Source organism: Phyllobates terribilis, unplaced genomic scaffold (genome assembly GCF_046119375.1).
Source record: "Phyllobates terribilis strain yellow unplaced genomic scaffold, ASM4611937v1 Scaffold_10__3_contigs__length_209671492, whole genome shotgun sequence".
NCBI lineage: Eukaryota > Metazoa > Chordata > Amphibia > Anura > Dendrobatidae > Phyllobates > Phyllobates terribilis.
In genome coordinates, this window is record NW_027362770.1 from 203885638 (window position 1) to 203903231 (window position 17594).

At 55.4% G+C, this 17594-nt stretch overlaps 1 protein-coding gene across 3 annotated transcripts in view; it reads left to right on the forward strand.

Moving 5' to 3' along the window:
• PLCZ1 (phospholipase C zeta 1) overlaps positions 1 to 17594 on the forward strand; it is a 162195-nt gene that overhangs the window by 60116 nt on the left and 84485 nt on the right. For all 3 annotated transcript variants that reach the window (XM_073650570.1, XM_073650572.1, XM_073650571.1), the window contains exon 3: positions 13663 to 13807. In XM_073650570.1, coding sequence (XP_073506671.1) covers positions 13663 to 13807 — 145 coding nt within the window. The remainder of the gene's footprint in view (positions 1 to 13662; positions 13808 to 17594) is intronic.

Here is a 17594-nt window from a genome sequence, read left to right on the forward strand (position 1 = left end):
TCCTCCTCTCCACATGTCGTGCTCTCCTGTGGGGGTCACATACTTTCCTCCTCCCCACATGTCGTGCTCTCCTGTGGGGGTCACATACTTTCCTCCTCCCCACATGTCGTGCTCTCCTGTGGGGGTCACATACTTTCCTCCTCTCCACATGTCGTGCTCTCCTGTGGGGGTCGCATACTTTCCTCCTCTCCACATGTTGTGCTCTCCTGTGGGGGTCACATACTTTCCTCCTCTCCACATGTCGTGCTCTCCTGTGGGGTCACATACTTTCCTCCTCCCCACATGTCGTGCTCTCCTGTGGGGGTCACATACTTTCCTCCTCTCCACATGTCGTGCTCTCCTGTGGGGGTCACATACTTTCCTCCTCCCCACATGTCGTGCTCTCCTGTGGGGGTCACATACTTTCCTCCTCTCCACATGTCGTGCTCTCATGTGGGGGTCACATACTTTCCTCCTCTCCACATGTCGCGCTCTCCTGTGGGGGTCACATACTTTCCTCCTCTCCACATGTCGTGCTCTCCTGTGGGGGTCGCATACTTTCCTCCTCTCCACATGTTGTGCTCTCCTGCTGGGGTCACATACTTTCCTCCTCTCCACATGTCGTGCTCTCCTGTGGGGGTCACATACTTTCCTCCTCTCCACATGTCGTGCTCTCCTGTGGGGGTCACATACTTTCCTCCTCCCCACATGTTGTGCTCTCCTGTGGGGGTCACATACTTTCCTACTCCCCACATGTTGTGCTCTCCTGTGGGGGTCACATACTTTCCTCCTCTCCACATGTAGCGCTCTCCTGTGGGGGTCACATACTTTCCTCCTCCCCACATGTTGTGCTCTCCTGTGGGGGTCACATACTTTCCTCCTCTCCACATGTAGCGCTCTCCTGTGGGGGTCACATACTTTCCTCCTCCCCACATGTTGTGCTCTCCTGTGGGGGTCACATACTTTCCTCCTCCCCACATGTTGTGCTCTCCTGTGGGGGTCACATACTTTCCTCCTCTCCACATGTAGCGCTCTCCTATGGGGGTCACATACTTTCCTCTTCCCCACATGTTGTGCTCTCCTGTGGGGGTCACATACTTTCCTCCTCTCCACATGTAGCGCTCTCCTGTGGGGGTCACATACTTTCCTCCTCCCCACATGTTGCGCTCTCCTGTGGGGGTCACATACTTTCCTCCTCTCCACATGTCGTGCTCTCCTGTGGGGGTCACATACTTTCCTCCTCCCCACATGTTGTGCTCTCCTGTGGGGGTCACATACTTTCCTCCTCTCCACATGTCGTGCTCTCCTGTGGGGGTCACATTCTTTCCTTCTCCCCACATGTCGTGCTCTCCTGTGGGGGTCACATACTTTCCTCCTCTCCACATGTCGTGCTCTCCTGTGGGGGTCACATACTTTCCTCCTCCCCACATGTTGTGCTCTCCTGTGGGGGTCACATACTTTCCTCCTCTCCACGTGTCGTGCTCTCCTGTGGGGGTCACATACTTTCCTCCTCTCCACATGTCATGCTCTCCTGTGGGGGTCACATACTTTCCTCCTCCCCACATGTCGTGCTCTCCTGTGGTGGTCGCATACTTTCCTCCTCCCCACATGTTGTGCTCTCCTGTGGGGGTCACATACTTTCCTCCTCCCCACATGTCGTGCTCTCCTGTGGTGGTCGCATACTTTCCTCCTCTCCACATGCAGCTCTCTCCTGTGGGGGTCACATACTTTCCTCCTCTCCACATGTCGTGCTCTCCTGTGGGGGTCACATACTTTCCTCCTCCCCACATGTAGCGCTCTCCCGTGGTGGTCGCATACTTTCCTCCTCCCCACATGTCGTGCTCTCCTGTGGGGGTCACATACTTTCCTCCTCTCCACATGTCGTGCTCTCCTGTGGGGGTCACATACCTTCCTCCTCCCCACATGTTGTGCTCTCCTGTGGTGGTCGCATACTTTCCTCCTCCCCACATGTCGTACTCTCCTGTGGGGGTCACATACTTTCCTCCTCCCCACATGTAGCGCTCTCCTGTGGTGGTCGCATACTTTCCTCCTCCCCACATGTCGTACTCTCCTGTGGGGGTCACATACTTTCCTCCTCCCCACATGTAGCGCTCTCCTGTGGTGGTCGCATACTTTCCTCCTCTCCACATGTCGTGCTCTCCTGTGGGGGTCACATACTTTCCTCCTCCCCACATGTCGTGCTCTCCTGTGGTGGTCGCATACTTTCCTCCTCCCCACATGTTGTGCTCTCCTGTGGGGGTCACATACTTTCCTCCTCTCCACATGTAGCGCTCTCCTGTGGGGGTCACATACTTTCCTCCTCCCCACATGTTGTGCTCTCCTGTGGGGGTCACATACTTTCCTCCTCTCCACATGTAGCGCTCTCCTGTGGGGGTCACATACTTTCCTCCTCCCCACATGTTGTGCTCTCCTGTGGGGGTCACATACTTTCCTCCTCTCCACATGTCTTGCTCTCCTGTGGGGGTCACATACTTTCCTCCTCCCCACATGTCGTGCTCTCCTGTGGGGGTCACATACTTTCCTCCTCTCCACATGTCGTGCTCTCCTGTGGGGGTCACATACTTTCCTCCTCCCCACATGTTGCGCTCTCCTGTGGGGGTCACATACTTTCCTCCTCTCCACATGTCGTGCTCTCCTGTGGGGGTCACATACTTTCCTCCTCCCCACATGTCGTGCTCTCCTGTGGGGGTCACATACTTTCCTCCTCCCCACATGTTGCGCTCTCCTGTGGGGGTCACATACTTTCCTCCTCTCCACATGTCGTGCTCTCCTGTGGGGGTCACATACTTTCCTCCTCCCCACATGTCGTGCTCTCCTGTGGGGGTCACATACTTTCCTCCTCCCCACATGTTGTGCTCTCCTGTGGTGGTCGCATTCTTTCTTCCTCCCCACATGTAGCGCTCTCCTGTGGGGGTCACATACTTTCCTCCTCTCCACATGTCGTGCTCTCCTGTGGGGGTCACATACTTTCCTCCTCCCCACATGTTGTGCTCTCCTGTGGGGGTCACATTCTTTCCTTCTCCCCACATGTTGTGCTCTCCTGTGGGGGTCACATACTTTCCTCCTCCCCACATGTCGTACTCTCCTGTGGGGGTCACATACTTTCCTCCTCCCCACATGTAGCGCTCTCCTGTGGTGGTCGCATACTTTCCTCCTCCCCACATGTTGTGCTCTCCTGTGGGGGTCACATACTTTCCTCCTCCCCACATTTTGTGCTCTCCTGCTGGGGTCACATACTTTCCTCCTCCCCACATGTCATTCTCTCCTGTGGGGGTCACATACTTTCCTCCTCCCCACATGTTGTGCTCTCCTGTGGGGGTCACATACTTTCCTCCTCTCCACATGTAGCGCTCTCCTGTGGGGGTCACATACTTTCCTCCTCCCCACATGTTGCGCTCTCCTGTGGGGGTCACATACTTTCCTCCTACCCACATGTTGCGCTCTCCTGTGGGGGTCACATACTTTCCTTCTCCCCACATGTTGTGATCTCCTGTGGGGGTCACATACTTTCCTCCTCCCCACATGTCGTGCTCTCCTGTGGGGGTCACATTCTTTCCTTCTCCCCACATGTTGTGATCTCCTGTGGGGGTCACATACTTTCCTCCTCTCCACATGTTGTGCTCTCCTGTGGGGGTCACATACTTTCCTCCTCCCCACATGTCGTGCTCTCCTGTGGGGGTCACATTCTTTCCTTCTCCCCACATGTTGTGATCTCCTGTGGGGGTCACATACTTTCCTCCTCTCCACATGTTGTGCTCTCCTGTGGGGGTCACATACTTTCCTCCTCCCCACATGTCGTGCTCTCCTGTGGGGGTCACATTCTTTCCTTCTCCCCACATGTCGTGATCTCCTGTGGGGGTCACATACTTTCCTCCTCTCCACATGTTGTGCTCTCCTGTGGGGGTCACATTCTTTCCTTCTCCCCACATGTCGTGATCTCCTGTGGGGGTCACATACTTTCCTTCTCCCCACATGTTGTGCTCTCCTGTGGGGGTCACATACTTTCCTCCTCCCCACATGTCGTGCTCTCCTGTGGGGGTCACATTCTTTCCTTCTCCCCACATGTCGTGCTCTCCTGTGGGGGTCACATACTTTCCTCCTCCCCACATGTTGTGCTCTCCTGTGGGGGGTCACATACTTTCCTCCTCTCCACATGTCGTGCTCTCCTGTGGGGGTCACATACTTTCCTCCTCCCCACATGTTGCGCTCTCCTGTGGGGGTCACATACTTTCCTCCTCCCCACATGTTGTACTCTCCTGTGGGGGTCACATACTTTCCTCCTCCCCACATGTTGTGCTCTCCTGTGGGGGTCACATACTTTCCTCCTCCCCACATGTCGTGCTCTCCTGTTCGGGTCACATTCTTTCCTCCTCCCCACATGTTGTGCTTTCCTGTGGGGGTCACATACTTTCCTCCTCCCCACATGTCGTGCTCTCCTGTGGGGGTCACATACTTTCCTCCTCCCCACATGTTGTACTCTCCTGTGGGGGTCACATACTTTCCTCCTCCCCACATGTCGTGCTCTCCTGTGGGGGTCACATTCTTTCCTCCTCCCCACATGTTGTGCTTTCCTGTGGGGGTCACATACTTTCCTCCTCCCCACATGTCGTGCTCTCCTGTGGGGGTCACATACTTTCCTCCTCCCCACATGTCGTGCTCTCCTGTGGATGTCACATACTTTCCTCCTCCCCACGTCGTGCTTTCCTGTGGGGGTCACATACTTTCCTCCTCTCCACATGTTGTGCTCTCCTGTGGGGGTCACATACTTTCCTCCTCTCCACATGTTGTGCTCTCCTGTGGGGGTCACATACTTTCCTCCTCCCCACATGTTGTGCTCTCCTGTGGGGGTCACATACTTTCCTCCTCCCCACATGTCGTGCTCTCCTGTGGGGGTCACATACTTTCCTCCTCCCCACATGTCGTGCTCTCCTGTGGATGTCACATACTTTCCTCCTCCCCACGTCGTGCTTTCCTGTGGGGGTCACATACTTTCCTCCTCTCCACATGTTGTGCTCTCCTGTGGGGGTCACATACTTTCCTCCTCCCCACATGTCGTGCTCTCCTGTGGGGGTCACATTCTTTCCTTCTCCCCACATGTTGTGATCTCCTGTGGGGGTCACATACTTTCCTCCTCTCCACATGTTGTGCTCTCCTGTGGGGGTCACATACTTTCCTCCTCCCCACATGTCGTGCTCTCCTGTGGGGGTCACATTCTTTCCTTCTCCCCACATGTCGTGATCTCCTGTGGGGGTCACATACTTTCCTCCTCTCCACATGTTGTGCTCTCCTGTGGGGGTCACATTCTTTCCTTCTCCCCACATGTCGTGATCTCCTGTGGGGGTCACATACTTTCCTTCTCCCCACATGTTGTGCTCTCCTGTGGGGGTCACATTCTTTCCTTCTCCCCACATGTCGTGCTCTCCTGTGGGGGTCACATTCTTTCCTTCTCCCCACATGTCGTGCTCTCCTGTGGGGGTCACATACTTTCCTCCTCCCCACATGTTGTGCTCTCCTGTGGGGGGTCACATACTTTCCTCCTCCCCACATGTTGTGCTCTCCTGTGGGGGGTCACATACTTTCCTCCTCCCCACATGTCGTGCTCTCCTGTGGGGGTCACATTCTTTCCTTCTCCCCACATGTCGTGCTCTCCTGTGGGGGTCACATTCTTTCCTTCTCCCCACATGTCGTGCTCTCCTGTGGGGGTCACATACTTTCCTCCTCCCCACATGTTGTGCTCTCCTGTGGGGGGTCACATACTTTCCTCCTCTCCACATGTCGTGCTCTCCTGTGGGGGTCACATACTTTCCTCCTCCCCACATGTTGCGCTCTCCTGTGGGGGTCACATACTTTCCTCCTCCCCACATGTTGTACTCTCCTGTGGGGGTCACATACTTTCCTCCTCCCCACATGTCGTGCTCTCCTGTGGGGGTCACATACTTTCCTCCTCTCCACATGTTGTGCTCTCCTGTGGAGGTCACATACTTTCCTCCTCCCCACATGTCGTGCTCTCCTGTTCGGGTCACATTCTTTCCTCCTCCCCACATGTTGTGCTTTCCTGTGGGGGTCACATACTTTCCTCCTCCCCACATGTCGTGCTCTCCTGTGGGGGTCACATACTTTCCTCCTCCCCACATGTTGTACTCTCCTGTGGGGGTCACATACTTTCCTCCTCCCCACATGTCGTGCTCTCCTGTGGGGGTCACATTCTTTCCTCCTCCCCACATGTTGTGCTTTCCTGTGGGGGTCACATACTTTCCTCCTCCCCACATGTCGTGCTCTCCTGTGGGGGTCACATACTTTCCTCCTCCCCACATGTCGTGCTCTCCTGTGGATGTCACATACTTTCCTCCTCCCCACGTCGTGCTTTCCTGTGGGGGTCACATACTTTCCTCCTCTCCACATGTTGTGCTCTCCTGTGGGGGTCACATACTTTCCTCCTCTCCACATGTTGTGCTCTCCTGTGGGGGTCACATACTTTCCTCCTCCCCACATGTTGTGCTCTCCTGTGGGGGTCGCATACTTTCCTCCTCCCCACATGTCGTGCTCTCCTGTGGGGGTCACATACTTTCCTCCTCCCCACATGTCGTGCTCTCCTGTGGGGGTCACATACTTTCCTCCTCTCCACATGTTGTGCTCTCCTGTGGGGGTCGCATACTTTCCTCCTCTCCACATGTCGTGCTCTCCTGTGGGGGTCACATTCTTTCCTCCTCCCCACATGTCGTGCTCTCCTGTGGGGGTCACATACTTTCCTCCTCCCCACGTGTCGTGCTCTCCTGTGGGGGTCACATACTTTCCTCCTCCCCACATGTTGTGCTCTCCTGTGGGGGTCACATTCTTTCCTTCTCCCCACATGTCATGCTCTCCTGTGGTGGTCGCATTCTTTCCTCCTCCCCACATGTAGCGCTCTCCTGTGGGGGTCACATACTTTCCTCCTCTCCACATGTCGTGCTCTCCTGTGGGGGTCACATACTTTCCTCCTCCCCACATGTCATGCTCTCCTGTGGGGGTCACATACTTTCCTCCTCTCCACATGTCATGCTCTCCTGCTGGGGTCACATACTTTCCTCCTCCCCACATGTTGTGCTCTCCTGTGGGGGTCACATACTTTCCTCCTCCCCACATGTCGTGCTCTCCTGTGGGGGTCGCATACTTTCCTCCTCCCCACGTGTCGTGCTCTCCTGTGGGGGTCACATACTTTCCTCCTCCCCACATGTCGTGCTCTCCTGTGGGGGTCACATACTTTCCTCCTCCCCACATGTTGTGCTCTCCTGTGGGGGTCACATACTTTCCTCCTCCCCACATGTCGTGCTCTCCTGTGGGGGTCACATGCTTTCCTCCTCCCCACATGTTGTGCTCTCCTGTGGGGGTCACATACTTTCCTCCTCCCCACATGTCGTGCTCTCCTGTGGGGGTCACATACTTTCCTCCTCTCCACATGTTGTGCTCTCCTGTGGGGGTCGCATACTTTCCTCCTCTCCACATGTTGTGCTCTCCTGTGGGGGTCGCATACTTTCCTCCTCCCCACATGTCGTGCTCTCCTGTGGGGGTCACATACTTTCCTCCTCCCCACATGTTGTGCTCTCCTGTGGGGGTCACATACTTTCCTCCTCCCCACATGTCGTGCTCTCCTGTGGGGGTCACATACTTTCCTCCTCTCCACATGTCATGCTCTCCTGTGGGGGTCACATACTTTCCTCCTCCCCACATGTCGTGCTCTCCTGTGGGGGTCACATACTTTCCTCCTCTCCACATGTCGTGCTCTCCTGTGGGGGTCACATACTTTCCTCCTCTCCACATGTTGTGCTCTCCTGTGGGGGTCGCATACTTTCCTCCTCTCCACATGTTGCGCTCTCCTGTGGGGGTCACATACATTCCTCCTCCCCACATGTCATGCTCTCCTGTGGGGGTCACATACTTTCCTCCTCCCCACATGTTGTGCTCTCCTGTGGGGGTCACATACTTTCCTCCTCCCCACATGTCGTGCTCTCCTGTGGGGGTCACATACTTTCCTCCTCTCCACATGTTGTGCTCTCCTGTGGGGGTCGCATACTTTCCTCCTCTCCACATGTCGTGCTCTCCTGTGGGGGTCACATTCTTTCCTCCTCCCCACATGTTGTGCTCTCCTGTGGGGGTCACATACTTTCCTCCTCCCCACATGTCGTGCTCTCTTGTGGGGGTCGCATACTTTCCTCCTCTCCACATGTCGTGCTCTCCTGTGGGGGTCACATTCTTTCCTCCTCCCCACATGTTGTGCTCTCCTGTGGGGGTCGCATACTTTCCTCCTCCCCACATGTCGTGCTCTCCTGTGGGGGTCACATACTTTCCTCCTCCCCACATGTCGTGCTCTCCTGTGGGGGTCACATACTTTCCTCCTCTCCACATGTTGTGCTCTCCTGTGGGGGTCGCATACTTTCCTCCTCTCCACATGTCGTGCTCTCCTGTGGGGGTCGCATACTTTCCTCCTCTCCACATGTTGTGCTCTCCTGTGGGGGTCGCATACTTTCCTCCTCTCCACATGTTGTGCTCTCCTGTGGGGGTCGCATACTTTCCTCCTCCCCACATGTCGTGCTCTCCTGTGGGGGTCACATACTTTCCTCCTCCCCACATGTTGTGCTCTCCTGTGGGGGTCACATACTTTCCTCCTCCCCACATGTCGTGCTCTCCTGTGGGGGTCACATACTTTCCTCCTCCCCACATGTTGTGCTCTCCTGTGGGGGTCACATACTTTCCTCCTTCCCACATGTCGTGCTCTCCTGTGGGGGTCACATACTTTCCTCCTCTCCACATGTCGTGCTCTCCTGTGGGGGTCACATACTTTCCTCCTCCCCACATGTCGTGCTCTCCTGTGGGGGTCACATACTTTCCTCCTCCCCATACGTCGTGCTCTCCTGTGGGGGTCACATACTTTCCTCCTCCCCACATGTTGTGCTCTCCTGTGGGGGTCACATACTTTCCTCCTTCCCACATGTCGTGCTCTCCTGTGGGGGTCACATACTTTCATCCTCTCCACATGTCGTGCTCTCCTGTGGGGGTCACATACTTTCCTCCTCCCCACATGTCGTGCTCTCCTGTGGGGGTCACATACTTTCCTCCTCCCCATACGTCGTGCTCTCCTGTGGGGGTCACATACTTTCCTCCTCCCCACATGTTGTGCTCTCCTGTGGGGGTCGCATACTTTCCTCCTCTCCACATGTTGTGCTCTCCTGTGGGGGTCACATACTTTCATCCTCCCCACATGTCGTGCTCTCCTGTGGGGGTCACATACTTTCCTCCTCCCCACATGTCGTGCTCTCCTTTGGGGGTCACATACTTTCCTCCTCCCCACATGTCGTGCTCTCCTGTGGGGGTCACATACTTTCCTCCTCCCCACATGTTGTGCTCTCCTGTGGGGGTCACATACTTTCCTCCTCCCCACATGTTGTGCTCTCCTGTGGGGGTCGCATACTTTCCTCCTCTCCACATGTTGTGCTCTCCTGTGGGGGTCACATACTTTCCTCCTCCCCACATGTCGTGCTCTCCTGTGGGGGTCACATACTTTCCTCCTCCCTACATGTCGTGCTCTCCTGTGGGGGTCACATACTTTCCTCCTCCCCACATGTCGTGCTGTCTTGTGGGGGTCACATACTTTCCTCCTCCCCACATGTCGTGCTCTCCTGTGGGGGTCACATACTTTCCTCCTCTCCACATGTCGTGCTCTCTTGCTGGGGTCACATACTTTCCTCCTCTCCACATGTTGTGCTCTCCTGTGGGGGTCACATACTTTCCTCCTCCCCACATGTCGTGCTGTCTTGTGGGGGTCAATTACTTTCCTCCTCCCCACATGCAGCTCTCTCCTGTGGGGGTCACATACTTTCCTCCTCTCCACATGTCGTGCTGTCTTGTGGGGGTCAATTACTTTCCTCCTCCCCACATGTCGTGCTCTCCTGTGGGGGTCACATTCTTTCCTTCTCCCCACATGTTGTGCTCTCCTGTGGGGGTCAATTACTTTCCTCCTCCCCACATGTCGTGCTGTCTTTTGGGGGTCAATTACTTTCCTCCTCCCCACATGCAGCTCTCTCCTGTGGGGGTCACATACTTTCCTCCTCCCCACATGTTGTGCTCTCCTGCCGGGGTCACATACTTTCCTCCTCTCCACATGTCGTGCTCTCCTGTGGGGGTCACATACTTTCCTCCTCCCCACATGTTGTGCTCTTCTGTGGGGGTCACATACTTTCCTCCTCTCCACATGTCGTGCTCTCCTGTGGGGGTCACATACTTTCCTCCTCCCCACATGTCGTGCTGTCTTGTGGGGGTCACATACTTTCCTCCTCCCCACATGTCGTGCTGTCTTGTGGGGGTCAATTACTTTCCTCCTCCCCACATGCAGCTCTCTCCTGTGGGGGTCACATACTTTTCTTCTCCCCACATGTTGTGCTCTTCTGTGGGGGTCACATACTTTCCTCCTCTCCACATGTCGTGCTCTCCTGTGGAGGTCACATACTTTCCTCCTCTCCACATGTTGTGCTCTCCTGTGGGGGTCGCATACTTTCCTCCTCTCCACATGTTGTGCTCTCCTGTGGGGGTCACATACTTTCCTCCTCCCCACATGTCGTGCTCTCCTGTGGGGGTCACATACTTTCCTCCTCCCTACATGTCGTGCTCTCCTGTGGGGGTCACATACTTTCCTCCTCCCCACATGTCGTGCTGTCTTGTGGGGGTCACATACTTTCCTCCTCCCCACATGTCGTGCTCTCCTGTGGGGGTCACATACTTTCCTCCTCTCCACATGTCGTGCTCTCTTGCTGGGGTCACATACTTTCCTCCTCTCCACATGTTGTGCTCTCCTGTGGGGGTCACATACTTTCCTCCTCCCCACATGTCGTGCTGTCTTGTGGGGGTCAATTACTTTCCTCCTCCCCACATGCAGCTCTCTCCTGTGGGGGTCACATACTTTCCTCCTCTCCACATGTCGTGCTGTCTTGTGGGGGTCAATTACTTTCCTCCTCCCCACATGTCGTGCTGTCTTTTGGGGGTCAATTACTTTCCTCCTCCCCACATGCAGCTCTCTCCTGTGGGGGTCACATACTTTCCTCCTCCCCACATGTTGTGCTCTCCTGCCGGGGTCACATACTTTCCTCCTCTCCACATGTCGTGCTCTCCTGTGGGGGTCACATACTTTCCTCCTCCCCACATGTTGTGCTCTTCTGTGGGGGTCACATACTTTCCTCCTCTCCACATGTCGTGCTCTCCTGTGGGGGTCACATACTTTCCTCCTCCCCACATGTCGTGCTGTCTTGTGGGGGTCACATACTTTCCTCCTCCCCACATGTCGTGCTGTCTTGTGGGGGTCAATTACTTTCCTCCTCCCCACATGCAGCTCTCTCCTGTGGGGGTCACATACTTTTCTTCTCCCCACATGTTGTGCTCTTCTGTGGGGGTCACATACTTTCCTCCTCTCCACATGTCGTGCTCTCCTGTGGAGGTCACATACTTTCCTCCTCTTCACATGTCGTGCTCTCCTGTGGGGGTCACATACTTTCCTCCTCCCCACATGTCGTGCTGTCTTGTGGGGGTCAATTACTTTCCTCCTCCCCACATGCAGCTCTCTCCTGTGGGGGTCACATACTTTCCTCCTCTCCACATGTTGTGCTCTCCTGTGGGGGTCACATACTTTCCTCCTCTCCACATGTCATGCTCTCCTGTGGGGGTCACATACTTTCCTCCTCCCCACATGTCGTGCTGTCTTGTGGGGGTCAATTACTTTCCTCCTCCCCACATGTAGCTCTCTCCTGTGGGGGTCACATACTTTCCTCCTCTCCACATGTCGTGCTCTCCTGTGGGGGTCACATACTTTCCTCCTCCCCACATGTCGTGCTGTCTTGTGGGGGTCAATTACTTTCCTCCTCCCCACATGCAGCTCTCTCCTGTGGGGGTCACATACTTTCCTCCTCTCCACATGTCGTGCTCTCCTGTGGGGGTCACATACTTTCCTCCTCCCCACATGTCATGCTGTCTTGTGGGGGTCAATTACTTTCCTCCTCCCCACATGTAGCTCTCTCCTGTGGGGGTCACATACTTTTCTCCTCTCCACATGTCGTGGTCTCCTGTGGGGGTCACATACTTTCCTCCTCCCCACATGTTGTGCTCTCCTGTGGGGGTCACATACTTTCCTCCTCCCCACATGTCATGCTCTCCTGTGGGGGTCAAATACTTTCCTCCTCTCCACATGTTGTGCTCTCCTGTGGGGGTCACATTCTTTCCTCCTCCCCACATGTTGTGCTTTCCTGTGGGGGTCACATACTTTCCTCCTCCCCACATGTCGTGCTGTCTTGTGGGGGTCGCATACTTTCATCCTCCCCACATGTCGTGCTCTCCTGTGGGGGTCACATTCTTTCCTTCTCCCCACATGTTGTGCTCTTCTGTGGGGGTCACATACTTTCCTCCTCCCCACATGTCGTGCTCTCCTGTGGGGGTCACATACTTTCCTCCTCTCCACATGTCGTGCTCTCCTGTGGGGGTCACATACTTTCCTCCTCCCCACATGTCGTGCTGTCTTGTGGGGGTCAATTACTTTCCTCCTCCCCACATGTAGCTCTCTCCTGTGGGGGTCACATACTTTCCTCCTCTCCACATGTCGTGCTCTCCTGTGGGGGTCACATACTTTCCTCCTCCCCACATGTCGTGCTGTCTTGTGGGGGTCAATTACTTTCCTCCTCCCCACATGCAGCTCTCTCCTGTGGGGGTCACATTCTTTCCTTCTCCCCACATGTTGTGCTCTCCTGTGGGGGTCACATACTTTCCTCCTCTCCACATGTTGTGTTCTCCTGTGGTGGTCACATACTTTCCTCCTCCCTACATGTCGTGCTCTCCTGTGGGGAGTCATATACTTTCCTCCTCTCCACATGTCGTGCTCTCCTGTGGGGTGTCACATACTTTCAGCCTCTCCATATATCATGCTCTCTTGTGGAGTTCACATACTTTCCTCCTCTCCACACGTCGTGCTCTCCTGCATAAGTCACATACTTTCCTCCTCTCCACATGTCATGCTCTCCTGCATGGGTCACATACTTTCCTCCTCTCCACATGTCGTGCTCTCCTACATGGGTCACATACTTTCCTCCTCTCCACATGTCATGCTCTCCTGCATAGGTCACATACTTTCCTCCTCTCCACATGTCATGCTCTCCTGCATGGGTCACATACTTTCCTCCTCTCCACATGTCGTGCTCTCCTACATGGGTCACATACTTTCCTCCTCTCCACATGTCGTGCTCTCCTACATGGGTCACATACTTTCCTCTTCTCCACAAGTCATGCTCTTCTATGTCATGCTCTCTTGTGGAGTTCACATAATACTTTCCTCCTCTCCACACGTCGTGCTCTCCTGCATGGGTCACATACTTTCCTCTTCTCCACAAGTCATGCTCTTCTATGTCATGCTCTCTTGTGGAGTTCACATAATACTTTCCTCCTCTCCACACGTCGTGCTCTCCTGCATGGGTCACATACTTTCCTCCTCTCCACATGTCATGCTCTCCTGCATAGGTCACATACTTTCCTCTTCTCCACAAGTCATGCTCATCTATGTCATGCTCTCTTGTGGAGTTCACATAATACTTTCCTCCTCTCCACACGTCGTGCTCTCCTGCATGGGTCACATACTTTCCTCCTCTCCACATGTAGCGCTCTCCTGCGTGGCTGCCGCTGTCTGGAGATTGACTGCTGGGATGGAGAGGCGGATGAGCCTGTTGTCTATCACGGATACACACTGACTAGCAGGCTGCTCTTCAAGGCCGTCATCTCTGTCATCGAGCAGTACGCCTTCCAGGTCAGTGCCGCCGTGCGTTATACAGTAATAGCGTTATCCTGTTCTCATGTCATAACGACATACCGCGCTCACCACCTGCCTAGGCTCATATAGTGCTAAAGGGGTTGTCACACGAACAATGTACATTGTAATCAATAGAGCGTGGAATAAAAATAAGTGCAGAAATCATCGTATAATGTGCCCCCCGCTGTGTCCTGTGTAATGGCTGCGTCTGACCATGCAGGACCTGGATGGCACATACCACAGAACCTGGCTGGGGGGAAATTATAATGAGTGATTATACAGACGGCATAGCAGTGGCTTGAAGTTGCTACTTTCTCAAGTAACACATTTCCCTGCCTGTTTTATCACAGGAGCGAGTGATTCTCCTTCCCGAGATCACTATAAATCAGGTCAGTGCGGTGAAGCTCCGGCTGCTGCTGAGTTCAGATGTCACTGACTTGATTTATGATGAGATCAGAGTGCAGGGACACTCGCTCCTGTGATGAAACAAGCAGGGAAATGTGTTACTACATAGAAATAATTAGCTGCAGTGCCCTGCTGTCCTGTCTGCAACTTCTCTTCTTTCCTCCCCTGCTCTGGAGCCGTGGTACGTGCCGTCCAGGTACCTGCACAGTCTGACGCACCCATTACACAGTACACAGCGGGAGGGGACATTATAATTAATAATATGTTATATATTAACACATCCAATGTCCATTCCAAGATCTAATGATTAAAATATACTTTGTTCTTGGGAAAAAATGGGAAAACTCCTTTAATTAAAGTCAGATGCATGTTCACCATGGCCAATGAATGGGCATAAAAACACCGTGCAGCCGCACTCTACAATCACTGAATACACGAGCACCGTATAGCGGTATTCTGCTGACACACTATAGGACAGATGTGTGCTCCATGGTGGGGTCAGGACAGATGTGTGCTCCATGGTGGGGTCAGGACAGATGTGTGCGCCATGGTGGGGTCAGGACAGATGTGTGCTCCATGGTGGGGTCAGGACAGATGTGTGCTCTATGGTGGGGTCAGGACAGATGTGTGCTCCATGGTGGGGTCAGGACAGATGTGTGCTCCATGGTGGGGTCAGGACAGATGTGTGCTCCATGGTGGGGTCAGGACAGATGTGTGCTCCATGGTGGGGTCAGGACAGATGTGTGCTCTATGGTGGGGTCAGGACAGATGTGTGCTCCATGGTGGGGTCAGGACAGATGTGTGCTCCATGGTGGGGTCAGGACAGATGTGTGCTCCATGGTGGGGTCAGGACAGATGTGTGCTCCATGGTGGGGTCAGGACAGATGTGTGCTCCATGGTGGGGTCAGGACAGATGTGTGCTCCATGGTGGGGTCAGGACAGATGTGTGCTCCATGGTGGGGTCAGGACAGATGTGTGCTCTATGGTGGGGTCGGGACAGATGTGTGCTCCATAGTGGGGTCGGGACAGATGTGTGCTCCATGGTGGGGTCAGGACAGATGTGTGCTCCATGGTGGGGTCAGGACAGATGTGTGCTCCATGGTGGGGTCAGGACAGATGCGTGCTCCATGGTGGGGTCAGGACAGATGTGTGCACCATGGTGGGGTCAGGACAGATGTGCGCTCCATGGTGGGGTCAGGACAGATGTGCGCTCCATGGTGGGGTCAGGACAGATGTGCGCTCCATGGTGGGGTCAGGACAGATGTGTGCTCCATGGTGGGGTCAGGGCACATGTGTGCTCCATGGTGGGGTCAGGGCACATGTGTGCTCCATGGTGGGGTCAGGACAGATGTGAGCTCCATGGTGGGGTCAGGACAGATGTGAGCTCCATGGTGGGGTCAGGACAGATGTGTGCTCCATGGTGGGGTCAGGACACATGTGTGCTCCATGGTGGGGTCAGGACACATGTGTGCTCCATGGTGGGGTCAAGACAGATGTGCGCTCCATGGTGGGGTCAGGACAGAGGCGTGCTCCATGGTGGGGTCAGGACAGATGTGGGGTCAGGACAGATGTGTGCTCCATGGTGGGGTCAGGACAGATGTGTGCTCCATGGTGGGGTCAGGACAGATGTGCGCTCCATGGTGGGGTTAGGACAGATGTGCGCTCCATGGTGGGGTTAGGACAGATGTGCGCTCCATGGTGGGGTTAGGACAGATGTGCGCTCCATGGTGAGGTCAGGACAGATGTGTGCTCCATGGTGGGGTCAGGACAGATGTGTGCGCCATGGTGGGGTCAGGACAGATGTGCGCCATGGTGGGGTCAGGACAGATGTGCGCGCCATGGTGGGGTCAGGACAGATGTGCGCTCTATGGTGGGGTCAGGACAGATGTGCGCTCTATGGTGGGGTCAGGACAGATGTGCGCTCCATGGTGGGGTCAGGACAGATGTGCGCTCCATGGTGGGGTCAGGACAGATGTGTGCGCCATGGTGGGGTCAGGACAGATGTGTGCGCCATGGTGGGGTCAGGACAGATGTATGCGTCATGGTGGGGTCAGGACAGATGTGTGCGCCATGGTGGGGTCAGGACAGATGTGTGCGCCATGGTGGGGTCAGGACAGATGTGTGCTCCATGGTGGGGTCAGGACAGATGTGCGCTCCATGGTGAGGTCAGGACAGATGTGTGCTCCATGGTGGGGTCAGGACAGATGTGTGCTCCATGGTGGGGTCAGGACAGATGTGTGCTCCATGGTGGGGTCAGGACAGATGTGTGCTCCATGGTGAGGTCAGGACAGATGTGTGCTCCATGGTGGGGTCAGGACAGATGTGTGCTCCATGGTGGGGTCAGGACAGATGTGTGCTCCATGGTGGGGTCAGGACAGATGTGCGCTCCATGGTGGGGTCAGGACAGATGTGTGCTCCATGGTGGGGTCAGGACAGATGTGTGCTCCATGGTGGGGTCAGGATAGATGTGTGCTCCATGGTGGGGTCAGGACAGATGTGCGCTCCATGGTGGGGTCAGGACAGATGTGTGCTCCATGGTGGGGTCGGGACAGATGTGTGCTCCATGGTGGGGTCAGGACAGATGTGTGCACCATGGTGGGGTCAGGACAGATGTGCGCTCCATGGTGGGGTCAGGACAGATGTGCGCTCCATGGTGGGGTCAGGACAGATGTGCGCTCCATGGTGGGGTCAGGACAGATGTGTGCTCCATGGTGGGGTCAGGGCACATGTGTGCTCCATGGTGGGGTCAGGGCACATGTGTGCTCCATGGTGGGGTCAGGACAGATGTGCGCCATGGTGGGGTCAGGACAGATGTGCGCGCCATGGTGGGGTCAGGACAGATGTGCGCTCTATGGTGGGGTCAGGACAGATGTGCGCTCTATGGTGGGGTCAGGACAGATGTGCGCTCCATGGTGGGGTCAGGACAGATGTGCGCTCCATGGTGGGGTCAGGACAGATGTGTGCGCCATGGTGGGGTCAGGACAGATGTGTGCGCCATGGTGGGGTCAGGACAGATGTATGCGTCATGGTGGGGTCAGGACAGATGTGCGCTCCATGGTGGGGTCAGGACAGATGTGCGCTCCATGGTGAGGTCAGGACAGATGTGTGCTCCATGGTGGGGTCAGGACAGATGTGTGCTCCATGGTGGGGTCAGGACAGATGTGTGCTCCATGGTGAGGTCAGGACAGATGTGTGCTCCATGGTGGGGTCAGGACAGATGTGTGCTCCATGGTGGGGTCAGGACAGATGTGTGCTCCATGGTGGGGTCAGGACAGATGTGTGCGCCATGGTGAGGTCAGGACAGATGTGTGCTCCATGTTGGGGTCAGGACAAATGTGTGCGCCATGGTGGGGTCAGGACAGATGTGCGCTCCATGGTG